Raw genomic sequence first — 22,095 nt, forward strand, 5'->3', positions numbered from 1 at the left:
TAATAAACAGTTACGTACTCATAGACTCTTTTTAATGCACAAACCCCATTTCCAATAAAGTTGGTTTTGTAAAATGCAATAAAACAAGAATCTACCATTTCTTAATTCTCTTGAACCTTCATTTATGAACACATAAACACACACACACACACACACACACACACACACACATACACACACATACAGTGGGTGCAAAACGGTGTCATTATTTGCATATTTAAACAAATTAACTGATATTAAGCCTCGCTAAAGAACAAGTCTCTCCATACCAGCAAGAGAGGGTTTAAGGCTGGAGAGCTTTGCTTTTTAAATTTCTAAAGCTCCTTCCCCCAGGCTAGGTCCAAAAAATTCCAGGGAAACTGCTACCTTTGACTCTCAGCTATCACAATATCAATTTTTGCCCCCTTCTGATTTTTTCCATTTTTACAAATTAGTCACACTTATTTTTTTCATATCTTTAAACAAAATTCAACAAAGACAACCTGCAAAACAAAATACAGTTTTTAAATGATCATTTTACATATTGATGAAAAATTTTTATACAACACCAGCTGGCTTTATGTGAATAAGTAATTGCCTCTTTTGTTATTCAGTGAACCGCTCAGCCAAATTTAGTTGGAGATTTGGGGTCAGTTAAAGTAGACATACCCTGGCTTGATTTCTGACAGTAGTTCACTCCTAGTTGGTAAGGTATTCTCCATACATCCCTATGGTGACTGTGGCCAAAGAAGTCAGTTTCTGTTTCAGCAGACTGCATAAATTGATTCTGAAATGCCTCTGGCATTAAGGTTTCCTTCTGATAACTCTTCACTATCATCCAATGCTTATGTCACAACACTGCACAGTGGACCAGTTCATCAGTATGTCTCTGCCAGCCAAATGATGTGCTGTTTACTGTGTCTAATGGCTGTTTTATTTATCATATTTATTTTATTGTTTCTTGTTTAATGTTTGCACACTTACGTCTGCACGTTTGCACTTTGTACTGTCAGTTTTGTTCCATGTTCCACTTGTTCCTGGAAGAACGTAATTTCGCTCCACTGTGTACGTGTACATAGATGGAATGTCAATAAAAGCCGCTTGACTTGACTTGAAATATTCCTGTACTGACCAGTCTACAAGCAGTTTTATCAGACCTTTTTCTTGGTCTTCCAAATTTGGTCTTGACATTAACCCATTAAAAACCCTGGCTTATTACATACTAAGGCTTATTTTTACATTTTACTACAGTTACTGTGTTGCAAAGTAGTTACTATATTACTATAAAGTAAAACCTTGGGCCTGCTGGTGGGCCCTGGCCATTTAATGGGTTAAACAGCACCTGTTTCGAGCAGGTAAATCTTTGCTTTTGTGTTTGAAGCTGTTAGCCTAATCTGCTTTTAATTCAACGAGACCTATTTATTGTCTCAAACTTGGACTTGGTGATATTTGTACTTGGATTGTCTCAGTGCCATCGGTCGATCATTCTCTGGTCTCCACAAAGCATGGTGATCTTAGTTGTTGCTACAGTATTAAAGCAGGCATGAAAAAAGCATTTATTAGTTTAAAATGTATGTTTGCTAGCTAACTTGTCAGGCAAAATATGTGATACTTTGAGCTTTTTGATTTGGATTTTTATAGTAAAATACTGAAAAGTGTTATCACTACTACAGCCTAAAGTTTCTTATTCCTGCACCTCATGAGCCTCTGCTCCACAATTTTATGTATTTCAACTATACTTTCACCCATAACACAAATCATAAAGTGCTTGATTATCAGTTAATTAATCAATTAAGATCAGCACAAAAATGTTGTTTCTATTGTTTAATCTACAATCTAAGGGCATCTAAGGACTTCTTTTTTCTTTCTTTTTTTGTGACTGAGCTGTTTATGTAGATCCAGCCTACATTACTTTAATCACCATCTTGTTGCCCCAATGTAGCACCATTTTGAAGCATGTGACAAGCTCACAGCACATGCCAGCTAGTTCTCAATGTGTATTCTGACCAGTCACTCACTTTTATAACTAGATCTGTCAACTAAATTGATTCAAATGAGTTCAAGACTCGTTTTGGACTTTTAACTAACATTAACACGCCACTGAAACTTACCAAATGTTTTTACAGTGACTGTTTAAATCGTAACAATTTTAGCTAATGTTGAGCATTTCTCAAAAACACTAGCTGGTATATGACTTGCAAAGACAGATTTGTTTGTTATATACATAGAAAATTGTAATATTTTTTATAAACCCCAAGCTTATTATATACTGCATCTTATTATTCAGCACCAAATCAAATTCTTAGGTTATATAAGTATGTAATAAAACCTTGGGCCTGCCGATGAGCCCTGGACTTTTAAGCGGTTGAAAAAATGCATATGGACTAAAACATTTTTTAGTGCCTATGGGCTAAAACAGTTTTTACATGTTGAAATGTGGGTGGGTGTTTGTTTGGGACAGCGACTTCCCAATAGAAAGGTTTGTTTTAGAAAGTATTTATTTAGCTTATAACTATCTCAATGAATGCCTTTGGTTTAAATAGATCATATTGTTATTCTTGTAAATATCTAAGGTCTAAATGCTTTTAAAGAAATAATAATATTTTCTTTTTAGTTTGAACTATAGTTCAATAATTCAACATAGTTTGATAGAATGGTCTATGTATCAGCTTGGTGATGCAGTCTTGTGTAATGTGCTACTTTTGTGTGTTGCACTATGGGGCTTGAAGAACGGCATTTCATTCCAAAGTATACAAGTTCTATTGAGGAATGCCAGTAAATACCACTTCACTGCACTTGGTGCACTTTGGCATGAACAAAGATGTGTCAACACAATAAGCTACAATAAGAGACCCTTCAGCACTGTACATCTGTGTCACCATGCCCATGATTTTAGAAGAATCTCCTGCTGCACTTGCTGTAGTGATTGCATAACTGGAACCTCATACACAGAACCTATTAAATAGGAGGTCAGGATACACAACCCTCACCACTGTGTTGACTTATGAGCCTTCTATGCTTATGTTCTTATTGACACTACATGATATATACTCAATAAACATTTACCTACTATCTTGGCCATTTCTGCAATTCTTTAATTTACCAGAAGTGGGCAGCAGCACAAAATAATTTGCTGACTGTTAATGCAATGTTGCTAATGCAGCATTCCTATGACATTACTAGTAAGAAGCACATTCATGTGTTTTAAGAGTGGCTAGGTTTTTCAGTTAGAACATTTTCATGTCATATATACCAAGAGTGTCTAGCCATACATTCATTGCATATGATATAATTCATGGCATGCAATGTAATCTGAAGTTAAAGTTCATCTGACAGAAAGATGAATGGATGAAAGAGGTGTACAGCTGAATGGGTACTAATATGTGGTCAGATATTAGCTAGAAGGGAGGAATGAAGCAGAAATCGTTTTCCTAAAACTTTTTTTCACTCTACTGTTTTTGGAGCAAAGAGCTGCACAGCTTGCCAAAGTGTATGTTTGTGTATATGTATGTGTGCACATCAGTGTGTGACACCTCCCCTTTCCTTACTCTCTGTGTTCTTTTTGCAGTGAAGACACTTCAGTCACCAGACTGATTGAGAGAGAGAGAGTGCAACAGTTAGAATAGAAGGCAGCCTTAAAAAAAGTCATATAGCTGAAGAAAGTGATAGTTATAAATGTGATACAATACAATACAATAACATACGATTACACTTGAAGTATACAGTGATTGTTTTCGCTTAGATACAGACTGAATGGAAGGATACTTCATCCTCTAAATCCAGGTAAGCATCTTTGGTCAATATTCTCAAGGATATAATCTGAATTTTCACTGTTAGTTAAAATCTCACATAAATGTATCACCCATGATCTTACATATCATGATGTCTTAAGACTGGGTGCTATAATGTATGACATATGTGAAATGTTTTATGAAATGTGATGTAAGATGCCATTCAGGTTTGCATGTGTTTATTTTATAGTGTGAATTTATGTGATTTTATTTTCTGACTAAATACTGATTTCTTCCTATGTATATCCACCTTATTTTTCACATGACCACTGTTTTGAGATTTTGACCGAAGTATCTGTTTAGGAATGGAATGGCCATTTGTTACCTTTTCATAGTGAAGTCAAAAAAGTGTCTCAATTGTTTTTCATCTGGGTTTTTCAGCTTATTAAACATTTCTGGGGTTTCTGGGACAAATCGTGGTTTGTGGCTGTAAGTATGTCAGAGTGAAGAAGAAATCCCACTTGATGATGAACTCTCGGTTAAATAACACTGTTTGCTTTTAACAGACTCACATTAACTGTTTTATCCAAACGATAAATATTGTTGATATTTTTATTTATTCCCACTTTTCTATCATGCTAGAATGTTAGAAACATTCCATGTATTGTTTATTTATGCTTTACCAGATGTTCTGTCCATATGTCGTTCAAGGCATCATGTGGCACAATGATGTGCATAGTATTTGGCTGATGTAACACAGTAGCTCCGCCCTCTTTTTGGCATTTCATAGCTGCAGTAAAGGTGATGAGACAAGCTCTGAGCTCAGTCAGATTTACAGCTTGCCTAGGATGGCAGGGGGGGTTGTTTTTTTATTATGTAAACAAATACTATGAATACTTGAAAGAAGCTACAATATTATTAAATGATGCATCACATACTAATAATATGACTAATATAATTATGACTAATGACTAATACAATTTATGTATCATTAATTATTTATATTTCTTTTCATCAATTTCATAAACTGATGAGTTAGTAATAGTGGTGTCACCGCATGTTAGACTTAGCAGCATTATGGTGTAGGAATGCTTTTCCTCAGCAGGGACCAGGCATTTTGCTAAAATTGAAGGTTGCATGGATGGTGCAAAATACAGGGACATATTGCACAGTCCAGATTTTGATCCAATTGATTGGAAAAAAAATGCCACCCACAAGCTTTGTCCGATCAACCCTAACAACCTGAAGCAAATCAGCCGGGAGAAATGGGTGAAAACTCCCAAACAGTGTGTAAAGTTGTGTAAAGAAACCTACCACAACAGACTTTAAGCTGTGAACGCACAAGGTTTTTCTACCTTTGTTTCAGTCTGAAGGGATTGAATACTTATGCAAGCAGCATTTTTCAGTTTTAAATGTTTTAATATTTGCTGACAAAATAATGAAATTTGGCTTTGAACATTTACTTTATTTGGTTTGCTATAAATCTGTGGTGTGGAACAATCTTTTATAGTATTTTAGAATCCAGTTGAATCTGGTGACTTTAAAATGAGTTATTATTTGTGATTGTAGTGATTCTTTTCAGTAATTTCAATGCCGGTTCATTGCACAATCATGGTTGCAATGAACTATTCCATATTGTTTCGTAATGACATCACTGCATATAGACACACAAGTATGAAAAAGCAGTTAAGCAGTATTCTACACCGTGGAGATGAGGTCCTTCATTTTGTGTGTGTTTAGATTAAAACCCAAATAAAGTTATGCAAGTACAGCAGGGAAATGCAAAACCATTTCCATTCACTTCAATTCCAAAACTTTTTTTTTCAGTCAGAACAGAGTACTGCATAGCCTCAGCCTAATGTTAGATTGTTCCAGTGTTGCGATTACTTTACTTCTATGTTACTTTTTTTAACTATATCGGCATATAATTTTGCTTGTATCAAGCACTATGTCTTAAAATAAAGTTAACAGGTATAGAAATAAATGTAATAATCTTATAATGTTCTTAACACAATCTCAACATTAGAAATATTACATATATCAACTAGACTTCAGATGATTTCAGATGTCAAAATGTAATTTCCTGCACTGTGGATGGCTGTGCCACTCAGGAGCCCAGGGCCTCAACTAATTTAAAAATATATATCCAAGGGGCCCCGTTCCTGTATTTTGGCTAGGGCCCCAGAATCACTATACCCAGCTCTTCCAATGTTAAACTTCCTTGGAACTGAACCCCCATGAAACTTTATGTATAATTTATTTTTTTTTGGTCTGAAGAAAAAAATGTTTGTGTTAATAATGTTTTCACCAGGCATTGTGGTGTTGTTGAGCCATCTGGGCTTTGGCCAAAACATCCAAGCAAAATGAATATTGGCATTTCTTTTCAACCTTTCCTTCTTTCTTTTTTTACTGTGTCAAACATTCATGATGCCAAAAACCCACAATAAATATCATGTTATAAATCATTACACCTCTACATAGTTTTGACCCTTCCAGTGTTTATTCGTGTCCAACTTGACTTAATAACACCATCAGTGTTAATTCAACAGCATGCACAGTGTGTGCCATGCTGTTAAAACAGCGCCAGTCTGCTTTTTCCACTTCTGTGTTTTGTAGGGTGAAAGGGTGAAACTTTTTTGTCCTTCTTTCTTTCCCAGCCATATTTAGAAAGAGACTCTGAGTAAGAGACTGGAAGCTTCTGAGGAAGTAAGCTCATTTGTGTCATGTGAAAGGAAAGAAAAACACGAAGTTGATCAAGGCAGAAATAATAGTTTGCTGCATGTAGCTAATGTTCCAACCTCAGTATATGTTAATGTTTGGGTTCACAGAGCTACCAGTTTATGAGGTATACCTATAGTTATAAATTATACCTACAGTTATAAGAGATTTTATTGGGTGCACCTATCATATTCAGTCATATGCAAATGTTTGAATACCCCAGTTTTGTTGATTTTCCAAGTGGAAATAAGTTAATGCATCCTTTACCAGGATCAAACATAACTATGTCATTTTCATGCCTAGATTTCTGTCACTGAGTTTAGCAAATTGAAAAAAAATATGCTATAACCTTTGCACAGGCCACAAATTCAACAAAGAGTAATTGTGTGTTAAAATATTGTCACTTAGAAAATCAACAAAATATTATGTGACCAGGAGTGTCCAAACTTTTACATATGACTGCAGCTGCATATTTTTGGCCGGGGTTTTTAACATTGTGTACACTTAATGTCTACTGTGATATTGGTGTACAGTTAGAGACTAAAGTTAATCTTTTCCCATGTTTCTCAATTTCTAGCCCTTCATCAGTGCTCACTTTCTGGTCAGAAGAAACACGTTTATCAGGTACACTATATTCAATGCCTGAGAGTTTAGATACAAGGTAGGTGTACCCAATAAACTGGCAACTAAACATATCTTTTCAAAACATTTGCTGACTGACTCAACAGGGACTGCTTTTGAGGAACTGAGCACACAATTGTGGTTTTGCCTATAAAAGGACAAATCTTTCTTTTTTGTTGAAAGTTTCTTGAGTTTATGAGGTTATGAGGTAATGAGTTTCAGCTCATTACCATTTCAGTAGATTGTTCTATGAGTTGGTATCCAAGGTTTGTTTGCTTTCTGAGTTCTTGAACCTGTCAATGAACACAAGCTCACCAACACCACTTTAAGAAAACCAGTTCCAGACTTTTAGACATTTCTACTGTGACAGAATGTTTAGTGGAGTCTGGTTGGAATTCTTCTTCAGGATTTCTCTGTACAAAGAGAAACCAAAGTGTTTTTCTCCTAAATGAGTATCATTTTGTTTAAAATTTCATTAAGTAACTAAATAACTTCATTGTGGTTTAGCAATGGTTAAATGGTTGAAATGTGAAAATGCTTTTTGAGGCCATTGTATTATGTAATCTACCCTTAAATAACGTAATATATAATATCTCAACAGGTTTTTTGAGCATTCTGTCTTTGAGCAGAATGACCTCCAACGGCACTCTCATCGTTGTCCCCCATGCCAACATTGTCGGAAAAAATGACAAAACAACAATAGACATTGATGCTATTATGGATAATGTCACTATTGTCCTTTACACCATAACTGTCCTACTGGGCACCACTGGGAATGCTGTGGTCATCTGGATGGCAGGGTTCTCTCTGAAGCCGAACGTCACCAACGTGTGGTTGGTCAACCTGGCTGTGGCTGACCTGATTTTCTGCCTGACACGTGTCACTTCTTTGATTAAGAAGCTCTTCTATGATTATTGGCCTTTCGGAATCTTCCTCTGCAAGTTCAATGGGTTCTTCAAGTATGGCAACATGTTCTGCAGTGTTTTCCTCCTAGCTGTTATCAGCATTGACCGGGCTCTTTGTGTGTGGCGGCCGGTGTTCACTAGGCGGCGGCGGACTCTACTTGCCGCTCGACTCATCAGCTTAGGAGTTTGGATTGTGGCAGTGATCTTCAGTGCGCCATATTATGTGTACCGGCAAGTCTATCTTGGCAAGAACAACTTGAGCAAGTGCTCCTTGGAGGTAAGGCTTAAAAGATTTATAGTTCCAAATGACCACATTTGGTAGTTTCAATATAAATTCCAATATGTTCCCCTTGACCGATGCATTTTTCTTGATTTCACAGGTCAAGGAGTCAACTGAAGGCGACAACACAACTAAACTGGCCTTGTACAGCATTCGCTTCACCTGCGGCTTTCTGCTGCCCTTCCTGGTCATCCTTACCTGCTATGCACTCGCTGGTTTAGGGATACGCCGAACACACATTTCACGCAAATCACGACCCCTTCGAATTCTTGTTTCACTGGTCTGTGCCTTCTTCTTGTGCTGGGGGCCATATCACTGCCTCCTTTTGGCAAAGATGGTGAATAGCAAGAGCCAGGCAGTAAAAGTGGGTCTACCCATAGCAAAGGGTGTGGCCTACTTCAACAGCTGTGTGAATCCACTCCTATACTTCTGTATGGGTCTGGACATTAGGCAACGCTTTAGCCAAAGCTTGTCTGGGGTTTACCGCAGAGCTCTAGCTGAGGAGTGGGATGGGCAGACATTACAGTCTCAGGAGCGTTCCGTAGATGAGAGTTCCAGTCACAATACACAAGTCAAAGTGACAGGAATGACTACAGCTGAAAAATAATAAGATTGAATTTGAATGTATCAGACCTCTCTGACAGTGGTTGTTTCCCAGTCTGGTGGTGACGTACACGTACCTGGCATTCTTTGGTGTTTTCCCTGCTCTAACGCACCTGATTCAGCTTCCCTTAGCTGATGTGTGTCACATAGAGCATAAATGCATTACCATATGGAGGACAGAGGCATTGCTTTACAAGATGACAGTAGTAACACTTTACAGTAAGTGTTTACTAAACCAATATTAAGCAGTGCATTTGTTAGCCTGACCAACACATGAGGTACAATGTTAACATTGGTTAGCTGATATAGCTACAAATAAGTAAGCTAACTGCATAAGCATTAGGTGCTGACTAACATTAACTATTATACTTATTAACATTAAAAACACTTGAAATATTATGTGAATAATGGTTAGGATGGGTTATATTTCATTCTTTCATTGACTCAGCTTATGGACTGTTTTACTGATGCTCACAACTCTCACTTGGGGGCTTTAGCATTTTATTTTAGACCAAAGGAATCATAAAAGAGAAGGATAGAAACATTCAAACATTAGTTCTTTTGCTGTTATGAGATGTTGGATGGCTTAAGAATCTCCACTGCCAGTACTATGTGTTCCTTAGTACTTAATATACTTGGTGTAATGTGAACACTAGTCATATCTTAATGCAATTGATATTTGTTTAATTAATATTAGCTAACAATCATTTTCATGTTATCATCATCATGTGTTTACTGTTACCAAACATTAGTTAATGTGTCCAGTCTTAATGAGAAGAATATTGCTTTTCAGTCAGTTGTTCACCTACGTCATGCAAATTAATTTGGACAGGCCTTTTATATGTACATAAAGGTGAAAAGGAAGATGCCAGGTCCATAAAATCTTTGCAAAATAATGGAATGACTTATGCTATATTGCTCTGAACCATGCTTTACATGTGACTGCCCTCAATATTTTACCCATTGTTATTATCTACCATAAAAGGTTTTAGCAATCCTTTATTTTACAGTCCCTTAGTAGGTATATGGTACATTCTTCAGTAAAGAAAGGAGTGGTAAATATATACATGTTTATGTAAAGTTTATATGGTGTAAAATAACTGCACAAAATACAAATATACATTTTTAAAGTAAATAGTGAAAAAAACAGTAAAACCACTGTAAGAATAACTGACTTTACAGTCCATATGAATTAACAGGTGCATGCTATGTAAGATTCTTTTCAAAGTGTGTACGTATAATCTTTTTATGTCATATCCGGTGGTAGATGACATGTTCTATTTATTTTCTTGGTAAAAATAAGTTAACACTTACCTACCTGTACCTATGCCTGTGCCCACTTTTTACCCAAAATTGGATTGCACTCTGAGGTTTGTACCGTGTAATTACTCAGCTTGATTGCTTTGGAACTTAACATAATTTTACCCCAAATAAGGATCTAGTACTTTTTCCTGGGTTTTATTGATAGCTTAAAATATATAGGCCTGTAAAAGAAAGTATTACCAAGATACACCTTTAATATCAGGCTGTCGAATGGCTCTTGGTAACCACAGTTCTTAGTTCCTTAATTCTTCCTTTTTAGCACTATCTTTGAATTAGCTTTGATGATACGTTCTGAGGGGCGCACGGTGGCGTGGTGGGTAGCGCTGTCACCTCATAGCAAGGAGGGCCTGGGTTCGATTCTGCAGCCGGGTGATCGGGGTCCTCTCTGTGTGGAGTCTGCATGTTCTCCCCGTGTCTGCGTGGATTTCCTCCAGGTTCTCCGGTTTCCTCCCACAGTCCAAAGACATGCAGTCAGGCCAGTTGGACGTGCGTGCGTGCGTGCGCGCGTGCGTGTGTGTGTGTGTGTGTGTGTGTGCGTGCGTGCGTGAGTGAGTGACCGTCTGTCTGCCCTCCGATGGGCTGGCGACCTGTCCAGGGTGTATCCTGCCTTCCGCCCGAAGACTGCTGGGATAGGCTCCAGCACCCCCCTGCGACCCTGACAGAGAAGCGGCTTAGAAAATGGATGGACGGATACATTCTGAAGTGCCAACCATCCACCAACAAAAACTGCCAAATCGCTTAACAAACAACATTCTCTTAATCTTGTTATGTATTGTAAAGTTAGAAAGTGAAATCTCCTTTCTCGTACAGGCTTTCTCTTATATACAATAAGATACTTATATACAATATCCCTGCTTATATACAATAATCATTTGCCCAGAGACAGCTGAATACATCTCTGAGAACAGTGACTAGGCATGCAGTACTGACTCAAAGAAGAAATGACCTAGAAGTGCAATGGTTATAAGACTATAATTATGTGTGGTTCTCATGATTTGTACTTTGTTGCAAAAGGAGGACAAGTACTCTTTTAAAAAAAGATGCTAAAAGTGTTTTTTGCATGGTGCCATACAAAAAAACAGTTAAGTTCTCTAAAGAACAAAGTTTGAAAATGAGATTTGTGAGCGTGAAATATATTTTAAAGTTAGACGGGACTTTCACATTATGTAACGGTTCTTCCTAGAAACTTTACCTTATTTAGAAGTTCTCAGCCTTCTACTGAAAGTTTCTTCGGGGAACCAAAAGAAGGGTTTTTCTGTGGTATCGTACAAGTAGCTCTTTCTGGCATCTTTATTTCTAAGAGTTGAGACATGTCTGCTCACCCAGGAACATTCTTTAGTTTTTAGTACAGATTAAACTTTCTGACTAAATAACTCATACAGCTTTAACTATTAACTTCAATCATTTACTCTATGCACCTTTAATGCAGCATATATAATAAACCAAAAATAAGCATTTGTGTCCTTTGTTCATTTTTAGTATAATTAAACTCTTGCGAATCTCCTCCTCCAAAGATATTCAAAGAACACTACACCAACATGGATAGGAACAAATAAGCAGAACTTCCTTTTATTTAGTTTTCTCCTTTTGAGATTTTTTGTGCGATACTGTCCTGCATATTCTGTCCTAATGTAATCTTTTAATAATCTCATTGCTTGAGGTCAAAATCTCAAGGCTCATAGGATAACCTTTACATCTTCCTGTGTTGCTTGAACAAAGCCAAAGGCCAGAGTTCAAACATGTGGAAGCCCTTTATCCATGCTTACTCATGCGCTTCCCTTATTACAGCCTTTAAAAGACTGGAGAAAATTTCAGCTCACAGTGTAATTTTGTTCTTGCCTGAAACTAATGTTGTTACTTCTGAGACTCAATAGCTTTCAGTACTCTTTTAAGGTAAATAGAATTGAAAGTCCAGTAGAAACATCATTCATAAAAGCATACTTCAGTCTGATCTCTATCAATCACATCTGCAGGTTGATTATCACAAGTAATAATTTTAATATGTTTCCCTGCACAGAAAAGAGCAGAAAATGCACTTGAAACACACTGATAGAAGCCACAGTAGCTGAACTCAGTCAAAGGTATTTGTACATTAAGATGTGTTTTCAAGAAGGAAGAAATTGTGGTGATAGGTTGTCAGGATAGTGATGTAGGCAGAGTTTGCATAGGCCTCTGTAGGATCATTCATGCATACCAAAATCCCCAATGGAAAGTGAAAGTATCCGTCCTATCAGATATTCACAAACAGTTTTAAATCAGAACAGCAGGTTAAAGGTCACATAGAATTTGAAATGTAGTGGATTGAAATATTAATTTCAGTTAATATAACACTTTCTGCCTCAATAATGGGAGCACATACAATAGATAAGTGCCCTAGTTCTGCAATTTAAAGGGGAATTCCACCCATTTTTTAAAAATGTACTGCATAAATCATTAAGATATAAACAAAGTTAGAGTGTTTTGGTGTGACATGCACTATTCCAGACAAAGTTAAGTAGTTAGAATTGTTCAACAATGGTGGTGAGAGAAATCAGACGTCTAAAGCATTTAATGGATCTAAAAGCTTCTTCACACAAAGTTATAACATAAAATGCTTATGAATACACTGCCTAATGTTTCACCTGTCTCAACAATTGACTAATGTAGCAATTCTGAAAAATAGGCGCAATTCCCCTTTAAGTTGACTTCACTTTTTTGCAGCGTTGCAACAGTCCTTGCAGACCTCCAACACTATGTGGTCAAAACTGACCCAGAAACAGCACTCTTGAATGGAGATGCTGTGTGGAGCTCCAGGTTTCACTCACAAGGTTGTGAGTGAAAGGCTGGATGGGGGTTGATATACTGTAGTATAGTTACTGTAATAAACTACAAGTAAACTGTCTAACTACCAACGCAGCTGCTTGAACACTGAACTAGGTGGCCGTCAAGCAACAATGCATAACTCCTACCCCATCATACCATCATCTCACTGTATGAGATATTAGAATCAACAGTGATACTGCAATATTTTCTTGGTTATATTCGAAGATACTGAACAACCACTGAAACACAACCTGGGCAGCTTAATTCTGTAGGCCTGTTGCTCAACATTCATTTCTTGTTTTCCTTTACGCAATACCCACTGTGAGCAGCTTATGCAAGGATAAACTGCACCAGTAGATGCACAAGGAAACTAGTAATTGTCTTCATTCAGACTTTGTGGGAAGGAGGTACCATATTTTATGCCCATATGTTCAGAGAATTAATCAATTGCCTTTCCAAGCTATTAGTTAGTCAAGTAGGACCTAAAAAGGAGAGTCCAGTCCCATGATTCAGAGATTTTCTTGTTTACATTCTTGCACAGGTCGCATTTTATGTTGTATTTTCTTATTTTCTAAAATCAGCATAAGTAATTGTGCCTTAAAAAGTGCAGAAGTGTGTTTTTGTAGAGGATATTTTAACTTATTTTCACTTAGAACATCAACAAAACATGTAATTTGACCAAGGGTGTGCAAACCCTTTTCATGTAAATGTATATAATCTTTTTTGGTACTATATAGAGCCATATAGAATTGTTTTTAGCCAAGAGTATATGAAGCCAGTCTATACTTCCTGAGTGTCCAGCTGGTACAACTATAGAAGAGAAATATATGGACACATATTTCCTCATATTAAAAAATTGTGTAATATATGTCATGTTCTAAAATATAGATGCTAAATATAGTTCATGTTGCCATTTTTGAATATCTTAATATATGCCAGTATATGCACATATATGTCAATATAATTAAATATATGCACACATATAGATGAAATACATGTAATGGTATATGCCAGTTTTTTTATATTTACATATATGTGAAACACATATGGAAAAAACTGATAACTCTTTACTGTATGTTAACTAAATAAGGCTACATGACAGTTATATAAGCCTTTCATGATAACAAAGATAAACCAAAAAAATTCAACGGGCATCAATTGTATTAAAGGCTTTTCTGTCAACTTAGACATCAAGTTGACAAAACACCTCTGCCAAGTGACACTTCCTGGAGTGAAACGACAGATGACTTTGTGACATTGTGTCCATTTCACAACTCACCTCCTGCTTCTCACGCTATTCTTAAAATACTATACTGGACATTTTAACAATTTTTGTTATAGCACCACTGCCAAGACAGAAATAAAAGATGTGACTCCATGAAGCAGGTATTTTGCCAGAATGATAAAAAAATCAAGAGCAAGAAGCAATTGCACAAACTGCTTATTGTGCTTAAGAGGCAAATAAAATAAAATTACCATTAGGATTCATAACATCTTATGAACAGCAAAATGAAACTTCCTTTACTTGAGGGTCAGAGAAAGTATACATAACTCTATCAGTATAGTGTTACAGCATTGCCACTGGGCCTCATAAAGATCTTATAAGCACAAATTTAATTTCTTACTTGTTCAAAAGAACAAATACATTGCTTTGTCATAATAGAGTATCAATATCAAAGTGTTCACAATATAAATACAACACAGTAGATTTTCATTTCAGTATTACTACAAAGTGTCAAAGCATCAAAGTAACCTCCTTTGTTTATTACTATTATGTGTTTGACATATCAAAAGTACTCTGAGCTACAAGGTCAGCCGTCATAACATGCTGTCATTTCACCGCAGAAAGTGTTATGATGGCCTAATGTTACCAGAAGCCTGTGTCACTTGACATTGGTGTTGTGTCCACTTGTCACTGAAGTTGGCAATAGCAACTTTTATGACAATTGCAGCTTATTGGAATCAGCCTTTATAAATATTTATGTAGTTTTATGTCAGTGGTCATGTAGATTTATGAAATTGTTACCAAAATATATTACAGTTGACACATTGTCACATATTGAAACATATAGGGAAGTATATTTCCTTTGTATATTTAGAGCACTAAGTCCCTGTGCAGTAAGGTTTCAGTATTGTCATCTGTTTGGACTCAAATGGTAATAACTCTTTATTACACTGTTTGAAATCCACCTTGGTTCATTTTCAAGCTGCTTCAAAAACAGCATACTTCCAAAACAGTGCACAAACTGTTGCACCTTGAGTAGATTAAAACACTGTATAAATATAAAGGTTACAAAGGTTACACTTCTTGCCTACGCATTGCAGGCCAATCTATATTTGACCAACTGGCTGCTTTGACTCAATATGAGGTAGGTCATATGTATACACAGTATTATCTGAAATGGCTGTCTGAAAGTTTCCACAAGAGCACTGTTAGAATCTTTGTGTGTAGGCTTGCATGTGAATCTAGTTCACACTCACTTGATTAAGAATAAAAATAGACAGAAAACCACCCTAGTGGGTCAGTAATTTTAGTTCTTGTGCTTTATCTCTGACTGTAGATGGGCTGTCACTAACAGAAATGCTTAAAAAGGCTGTGGATCTTGTTTATATGTGTATGTGTAGTTTTTTGCAAACTAAAGCCTATTTAGCTGCATGGTGAATGAGGCTGATGGATATCCATGCTACTAAAGCAGAAGTGAGATATTTCAAAGAAACTGGAATCAATAAGAGTCTCACATAAATAGAATGAAGAACCTGACCTTGCACAACACCACATCTGATTAAAAGAGCCCACCTAGCCCTTCAAACCCCACCATAAATAAAGCTGACCTGTTTGCCAGCCATGCAACACTAATATTTGCAGTCTCTGAGTTCTTTATTTTTAAAAAATTCTACATTCCAGTGGTATCAGTACACTCAGTTGCTGAGAAGCAGGTTTAATATTAAGCAATGTAAACAAAAGTAACCAGAAGGAAACTGTATCAATCTGCGCAAAAGCATGCAAGAATGTTGACACCTGTAAAATACAAAATGTGTTTTGTCAGTATGAATATGCAACTATTGAAATCTCTTTGTGTCCATGAACTGCAATGTCTCAAACAATTAAGTCAGGAGGAGCAAAGCTGTTCTGTTTTGATTCTGAGTTTCTGGGTGCAAAATGTCCTCTGTTTGCAAAGAAGAAGATTTGCTTCTGCTCAGCGAGGTCCAACCACTCTCCTCGACTCGTACATTCGGTGGGCGCACATATAGAATATCCCTGGAAAAGACAACACACAGCACTTTTTGATTTCTTGAATAATAGGAATGTAGGGAGTCCTATAATTGAGAAAATATAAATGTTTCAGAAAAATAAGTGGAGAAAAGGGAGAAGCTTTTGAGGGCCCAGGCACTAAGGAGGGTCAGGAGACCTAGTTGTGCTCAGAAACCTTGACTGTGAAAACCACTGCTGAAAAAGAAAACATTATTAATGTTGATCAAGACATATTTGAACTCTGTTGTATCAAGCATCTCAGCAGCAATCCATACTGGCAATTTGGCAATGGTCCCTTTAACTCATTTAGATCTGTCACCACGAAAGTAACAGCACATGCATGTCCATGTTGGCCAGAGTGACACATGTCAGCATTTAGAACTGGCACTTTCATGTGTGCTACTGTGCTTTTTATCATATTGTGAAATCTATTGTGAAATAAAAGATGCACAAGCCTTCCTTTACTATTGGATACACTGTGTTTTTCCCTGAGTCAGTGCCCAAGCTCATTCAAGTGTAAGTGAAATAGCTATGTGTTTGTGTTTGAGTACAAATACAATCAGAAGACAAAATGATGTGTGACTTATATTTCTATTCATGTATTTTGTTTGTCTTGTTTGACATCTTTTAGATTCCTTTTAAATTGACGTTGAAAGACTTACACTTATCATGAGTTCAATTTTTAAATAAAAAAACCCATGTTTTCATTTCAGTACCAAAAATAGGGATTTAGTCTATAGACAGAGCTTTATTTTAGCCACACGCCTGTATTTCTGAACAAGGAGTGAGAATGCATCCCTATCCCTCATGGCCACATGGTAAGCAATTATATTCCACTCTTTTGAAGTAAATTCTTCCCAAAGTCAGGGTGTAACATTACGAACTGTCACTACTGAAACACATATTTCCTCTAATGAAGGAATTTGGCTTTAATGAAAAATACTGTGATTTTTCTGTTTGTGTTTTAGTTGTTCAAAGCTGTGTTTCATAGTCATGTACTGGCTAGCACTTTTAAGTTATGCTCAAAATTAGCTAAAATTGTCACTACTTAAACAGTCACTACCAACACAATTGGTAAAGTTTTTGGAAGCATTACTATTGTATTGATAGTGAGAAATTATGAACCTAATTCCAAAGAAGCTGGGACGGTACATAAAATGTAAATATAAATAGAAAGCAACAATTTTTAACTCGATTGAAAAGTTTTTTGCCATAAGCAGTGTGCCACCAGGCTAGTGCACAAAATACACTCTTCTGGTGTTTTCCACATAGTACTGGTGTATAATGCAAACATTTAAAGCAGGTGTTACCAGTAAGAATGCATTTAAAGCCAAGAAAAAAGGAGCAGGCTACTTTGCATGTGTTCAAGCAACACTAAATCATATATCAGTAAACTATATGTACAACTCTATACAATGATCATAATATTAAATTTTATTATTATTACTATATTTTACTTCAAGAGCACTGTTAGGCTTTTTGTTGGGTTTGTTGGACACAAAATCTCAATCTGTATATTCGCGTTTTGGTTAAAGTAGAGGACTGGGGCTGTTTTAATAATAATTTTTCAGGGGCCCAGCCATACTGTGGGCCAGTCTTGCCCAAATGTATAGATGTAAGGAGTTTTTAAAACAACTAGAGTATCCAAAATTAAACTTAAATTTTCTTATCACTGCAAGAGACCTTGGTTCCTTTTTTACTATCTGTAACCATTAGTGAAAAAGGAAGTTATATAAGCATCACAGTGAAAAAAGTCATTTCAAATGTGTACACTATTTCTACATTTATTATGTCTACAACCTTGTTTCTAAAAAAGTTTGGACACCTTTTGTGCAAATTGTGAATAAATACAACGCAATCATGTGCAAACCAAATTTGCAAATTTAAACCCTGTATTATATTATTGTACAAAGACAACATAACAAAACTTGAAACTAGTTGAAACTAGAATTTTTTTAAAAAAAGATATAAACACTTAGAATTAGATGTAACATGTTTCAAAAAAGTTGGGATGGGGGGACATGCTTACCACCGTTACTCTGTGTTTGTGAACTCAAAAGACAAACTGCTGTAAATTTGAAAGTGAAATATTTTCCCATTTTGTTTGATATAGGATTTCAGCTTCTCAATAGTTCAAAGTCTCCTTTGTCAAATGTTTTCAGTGGGTGACAGGTCTGGACTGCAGGCAGGACAATTTAGCTCTCAGTGAACTATGGAGCAATGCTGTTGTAACACATGCAGAATGTGGTGTGGCTGAAATAAGCAAAGCCTTCCCTGAAAAGGATGTTGTCTGGATGGCAACACATGTTACTCCTGTATATATCATTCAGCATTAATGGTGCCTTCACAGATGTGTAAGTCACCCATGTCATGTGCACTAATGAACCCTTATACCATCACAGATGCTGGCTTTGAAAGTGTGTGCTGACAAGCCAGATGGCCCCTCTCCTCTTTAGCCCAGAGGGTGCCGCCTCTATGATTTCCAAAAAGAAGTTCAAATTTTGATTAATTGGACTACAGGACAATTTTCCACTTTGCCTCAGTCCATCTTATGAGCTCAAGTCCCAAAGAAGGCAGCAGCGTTTCTGAATCCTGTTTATCATGTTGCTAATTGATATATTTAGATGTGAGTTGTTCCACCTGGCATTTTTTAGCATTACAGAATTTTATCAGTCTTTTGTTGCCACAACTTCTTTGAAACATGTGGCTGGCATCAATTTAAAAATGGACGCATATTTAAAAAAAAAAAAAAAAATTTCCAGGTTTCAACATTTGATGTGTTGTGTTTGTACTATTTTCAATTAAATATTGTAATACAAAACTGTACTCCATCCATCCATCCATCCATTTTCTAAGCCGCTTCTCCGTCAGGGTCGCGGGGGCGGGGGGGGGGGGGGGGGGGGGGGGGGGGGCGTGGTTGCTGGAGCCTATCCCAGCAGTCTTCGGGCGGAAGGCAAAACATATTTTATTTATAAGGAAATGAGGCACACATTTGAATGCTTGAAATTCAAGCCACCAGTTTGTTCAGTGTACACAGGCCTTCTTGTTATATTCTGTTATGAGAATCAGTGAAATCAGACCCAATATGAAATATAACCTATGTTGTTTTGGTTTTAAAAGCATTTTCTTGCTCCTTTAATTCCAGAGAAATTCCTCAAGCTTCTTCAAGCTTACATCATACAGCAGTCTTTCCAAGCCCCTGTGTTGTAACACCATTCTCAGAGAGTAAATATGTAACACACATTCAATGCAAAACCCTTAAAAATCTGGTTCAGTGCTTAAAAGCTAGTGACCACCAGTAGTGTGACGTCACTTATATGTATACAGTAGCAGTAGAGTGCGGTGTAGTGGGTAAAACTGCTGCCCACCTAGGCAAAATATACCATACTATACCAATAAGAGTCCTTAAGCACTTCTCTTAACGCTACTGTTGCTTATTGCTGTAACATGATGAAATGCAAATGTATTATTTTAGGTCTGATTGTTCTATTTTCCTGTGGTATGAAGGGATTGGGATATTTTTTATTTACCTGCAAAGAAGGTCATTAGCATGGCCACCCAGCCCAGTATGTAGGACCAGGAGAAGCGCCAGTCACCAAAGCGCTTGCCCAAGAAGCTCAGGGTCACTCCAGTGTAGATGGCCATGGCTACTAGCACGAAGAAAGCTGGGGTGCATGCAAGAAACAAAAAAAGACAAAAAAAGAGGAAATGAGAAGTCAATAAAAAGTGCACACTGATAAAACACAGAAGGATACTCACAAAATCATTGCGATATGCTGGTTTCTGTGAGCCAAAGAGTTAATTTTCAGATTACAAGCAGAAAAGTTATTTGTGTATGTAATGAAACGCAGAGTTCAAGGACCTGTTTCTATTTTTGAGTAGCATATGCATGCCTGCGTGCTTATGCACGAGGTCATTGCTCTATCGCAGTTGCTACAAGATACAAATTTGAAATGTTGCAGCTTGTGTGTGTGTTAATACGTGATTGTTTTTGTACATTTTCAGGACAAATCTGTTCTGGCTTTGTGTAAAACCAAGAGCACCATAACAATAGGCTTTGATGTTTCTGGAAGACACATAATGTGTTTAAACAAATACGTTTTATGCTCATTTCCTTGTTGTTAGGAGACATATATGCATTCACATTTCAACACTGAGTGTTAGTCAGAGACAGATCAGTCAGTATTTATGTATTTATATATCAATGTTTTATATTTACATCAATAATTGTGCATGTGCCACTTACTAGAGATGAAGAACATGATGCCTGCAGCAAAAGAGCGGTTGAACCTCTCAAAGGCAGAGAACTGTGCAAAGGACAGAATGCCTGCCATGATACCTCCAAAGCATGCCATGCCTGAGAGGATCATGAATGCTCGTGTGGCATTCCAGTATGCTGGACATGGACAAAACAGTCATCATGATTATTCAGGACCTCAATTAAAATACTTATCCAGATTAGATTGTTGATTGTAGAGCAGTGTCACACCATGTTGATAAAAATAGTGAAAAAATCTCTTTAAATCCGTCTAAGGCCCTCTCAGCATGTCCCCACTATCCTCTGGTAAAACATATTGTTGCTGTCTGATAATGCTGACTGCCCATTACATTGTTTAAAATATCATGTTGAAGGGATCACTAGAAATGTGTCAAAATTGCTTGGGATTAAGTCTTGTGACCTTAACATACAATGAATTTAAGACCTTTTTTTACATTAAATATTTACTATTAACATTTTCTGCTAATTGTAGTGGATAAGTTATTCTTATTTGCTGAGTTTAACACCTTGAAAAGAAAAAAAAAACAAAATATAAAATGTGCCAAAACTTTTGAACAATCCACATTTTATGTTATAGCTTTTCCAATATATTAAAATCAGTAATTGTGTATTCAGATGTGCCCAAGTATGAGAGGATATTAAAAATATTCACTTAATAAAGCATCAAAATGTGCCATTCAATCAGGGATGCCCAAACTTTTGCATACCACTGTATATAAAGCCAAGAGTTTGAGGCGTTAAAGATCACCTTTACCAAATAAACATGGAACATATGTATGTGTGCAATCCTAGAGCATATGTACTGAAAGACACTTCACAAAAGAAAACATTCTACCTCCATCTGGAGGCACAACTGAGTCACTGCTGTTGCCAGAAAGAGCTTCATTTTTTAATGAAAAAAAAAAATAGAGCATGCAACAATTGAGTTGTTTCAAGCTTCTCACCAATGCTTGCAGTCTGCATGTAGCATTTGTTGGCCATGCAGTATCTCCAGAGGCCCTGATGTGCATAACTGCCCGACAGCCTGTACTGCATCCAGTAGTCCGTCGCCGTGGACACCACCAGCAGGACATTGGCCACAAAGGCACAGAATAGACCGCCACCCATAAAGCTGTACATCCTGACAGAAACTGCAAATAGCCAGCAGAGAGAGATACACACTGAATGAATGGAAAAATTGTTAGTAAGTTAGTAAAGATGCCCTTAATAAGGCCTTCACTCTTAGAAGTCTAGTTATTCCCTTGCTTTCCCATTTCCAATTACATGATATAGTTACTTGCACAATTATATGATCAATGACGTAGTAACTAATTACATGAATTACTTTGAATTACATTAGATGTGCATTCTGTGTAGACAGGCTCAACAAATGATAAGCATTTAGTTGCCACAAAACAAGCCTAAATGCCCAGCAAAAACTTTTCATCAAATTCAAATCATGACAAAAAATATCTCCTCTTATAATTACAAACACAAATGTGCCATTGATTGAAAGTGTAGAATTCATGCTTTCGACAGAGTTGTGCCACGTGTTCCAATGAGCTATCAGTGAGAATTAACATCAAATGAAACCTTGCTTTTGATATTGTTGTATGCAGTAC

At 36.7% G+C, this 22,095-nt stretch overlaps 2 protein-coding genes across 3 annotated transcripts; one reads left to right on the forward strand and one right to left on the reverse strand.

Moving 5' to 3' along the window:
• Nucleotides 1-3,561: 3,561 nt before the first annotated feature.
• Nucleotides 3,562-9,901, forward strand: LOC108444406 (fMet-Leu-Phe receptor-like). Of its 2 annotated transcripts, XM_017725588.2 has the most exons (4): nt 3,562-3,762; nt 7,006-7,089; nt 7,651-8,231; nt 8,335-9,901. In XM_017725588.2, exons 3-4 carry the CDS (start codon nt 7,680-7,682, stop codon nt 8,839-8,841), a joined length of 1,059 nt encoding a protein of 352 aa, XP_017581077.1. In that variant the 5' UTR covers nt 3,562-3,762; nt 7,006-7,089; nt 7,651-7,679; the 3' UTR covers nt 8,842-9,901. The 2 variants fall into 2 exon arrangements, with proteins under 2 accessions (XP_017581077.1, XP_017581076.1); XM_017725587.2 differs by lacking the exon at nt 7,006-7,089.
• A 5,971-nt stretch (nt 9,902-15,872) lies between these two features.
• Nucleotides 15,873-21,613, reverse strand: lim2.4 (lens intrinsic membrane protein 2.4). The gene is made up of 4 exons (XM_017725571.2): nt 21,439-21,613; nt 20,462-20,611; nt 19,746-19,880; nt 15,873-16,221 (listed from the first exon to the last, which is right to left on the reverse strand). Exons 1-4 carry the CDS (start codon nt 21,611-21,613, stop codon nt 16,160-16,162), a joined length of 522 nt encoding a protein of 173 aa, XP_017581060.1. The 3' UTR covers nt 15,873-16,159.
• Nucleotides 21,614-22,095: the final 482 nt, after the last annotated feature.

This window comes from Pygocentrus nattereri, chromosome 1 (genome assembly GCF_015220715.1).
Source record: "Pygocentrus nattereri isolate fPygNat1 chromosome 1, fPygNat1.pri, whole genome shotgun sequence".
Taxonomy (NCBI): domain Eukaryota; kingdom Metazoa; phylum Chordata; class Actinopteri; order Characiformes; family Serrasalmidae; genus Pygocentrus; species Pygocentrus nattereri.

Excerpts from the sequence above, each read along its gene's own strand:
- LOC108444406 (XM_017725588.2), top strand. The coding sequence starts at position 7,680 with ATGACCTCCAACGGCACTCTCATCGTTGTCCCCCATGCCAACATTGTC. Across the intron at positions 8,232-8,334 it reads TGAGCAAGTGCTCCTTGGAG|GTCAAGGAGTCAACTGAAGG; the intron begins GTAAGGCTTAAA and ends TTGATTTCACAG.
- lim2.4 (XM_017725571.2), bottom strand. The coding sequence starts at position 21,613 with ATGTACAGCTTTATGGGTGGCGGTCTATTCTGTGCCTTTGTGGCCAAT. Across the intron at positions 19,881-20,461 it reads CATCATGTTCTTCATCTCTA|CTTTCTTCGTGCTAGTAGCC; the intron begins GTAAGTGGCACA and ends CATGCACCCCAG. Across the intron at positions 16,222-19,745 it reads GCTAATGACCTTCTTTGCAG|GGATATTCTATATGTGCGCC; the intron begins GTAAATAAAAAA and ends TGTCTTTTCCAG.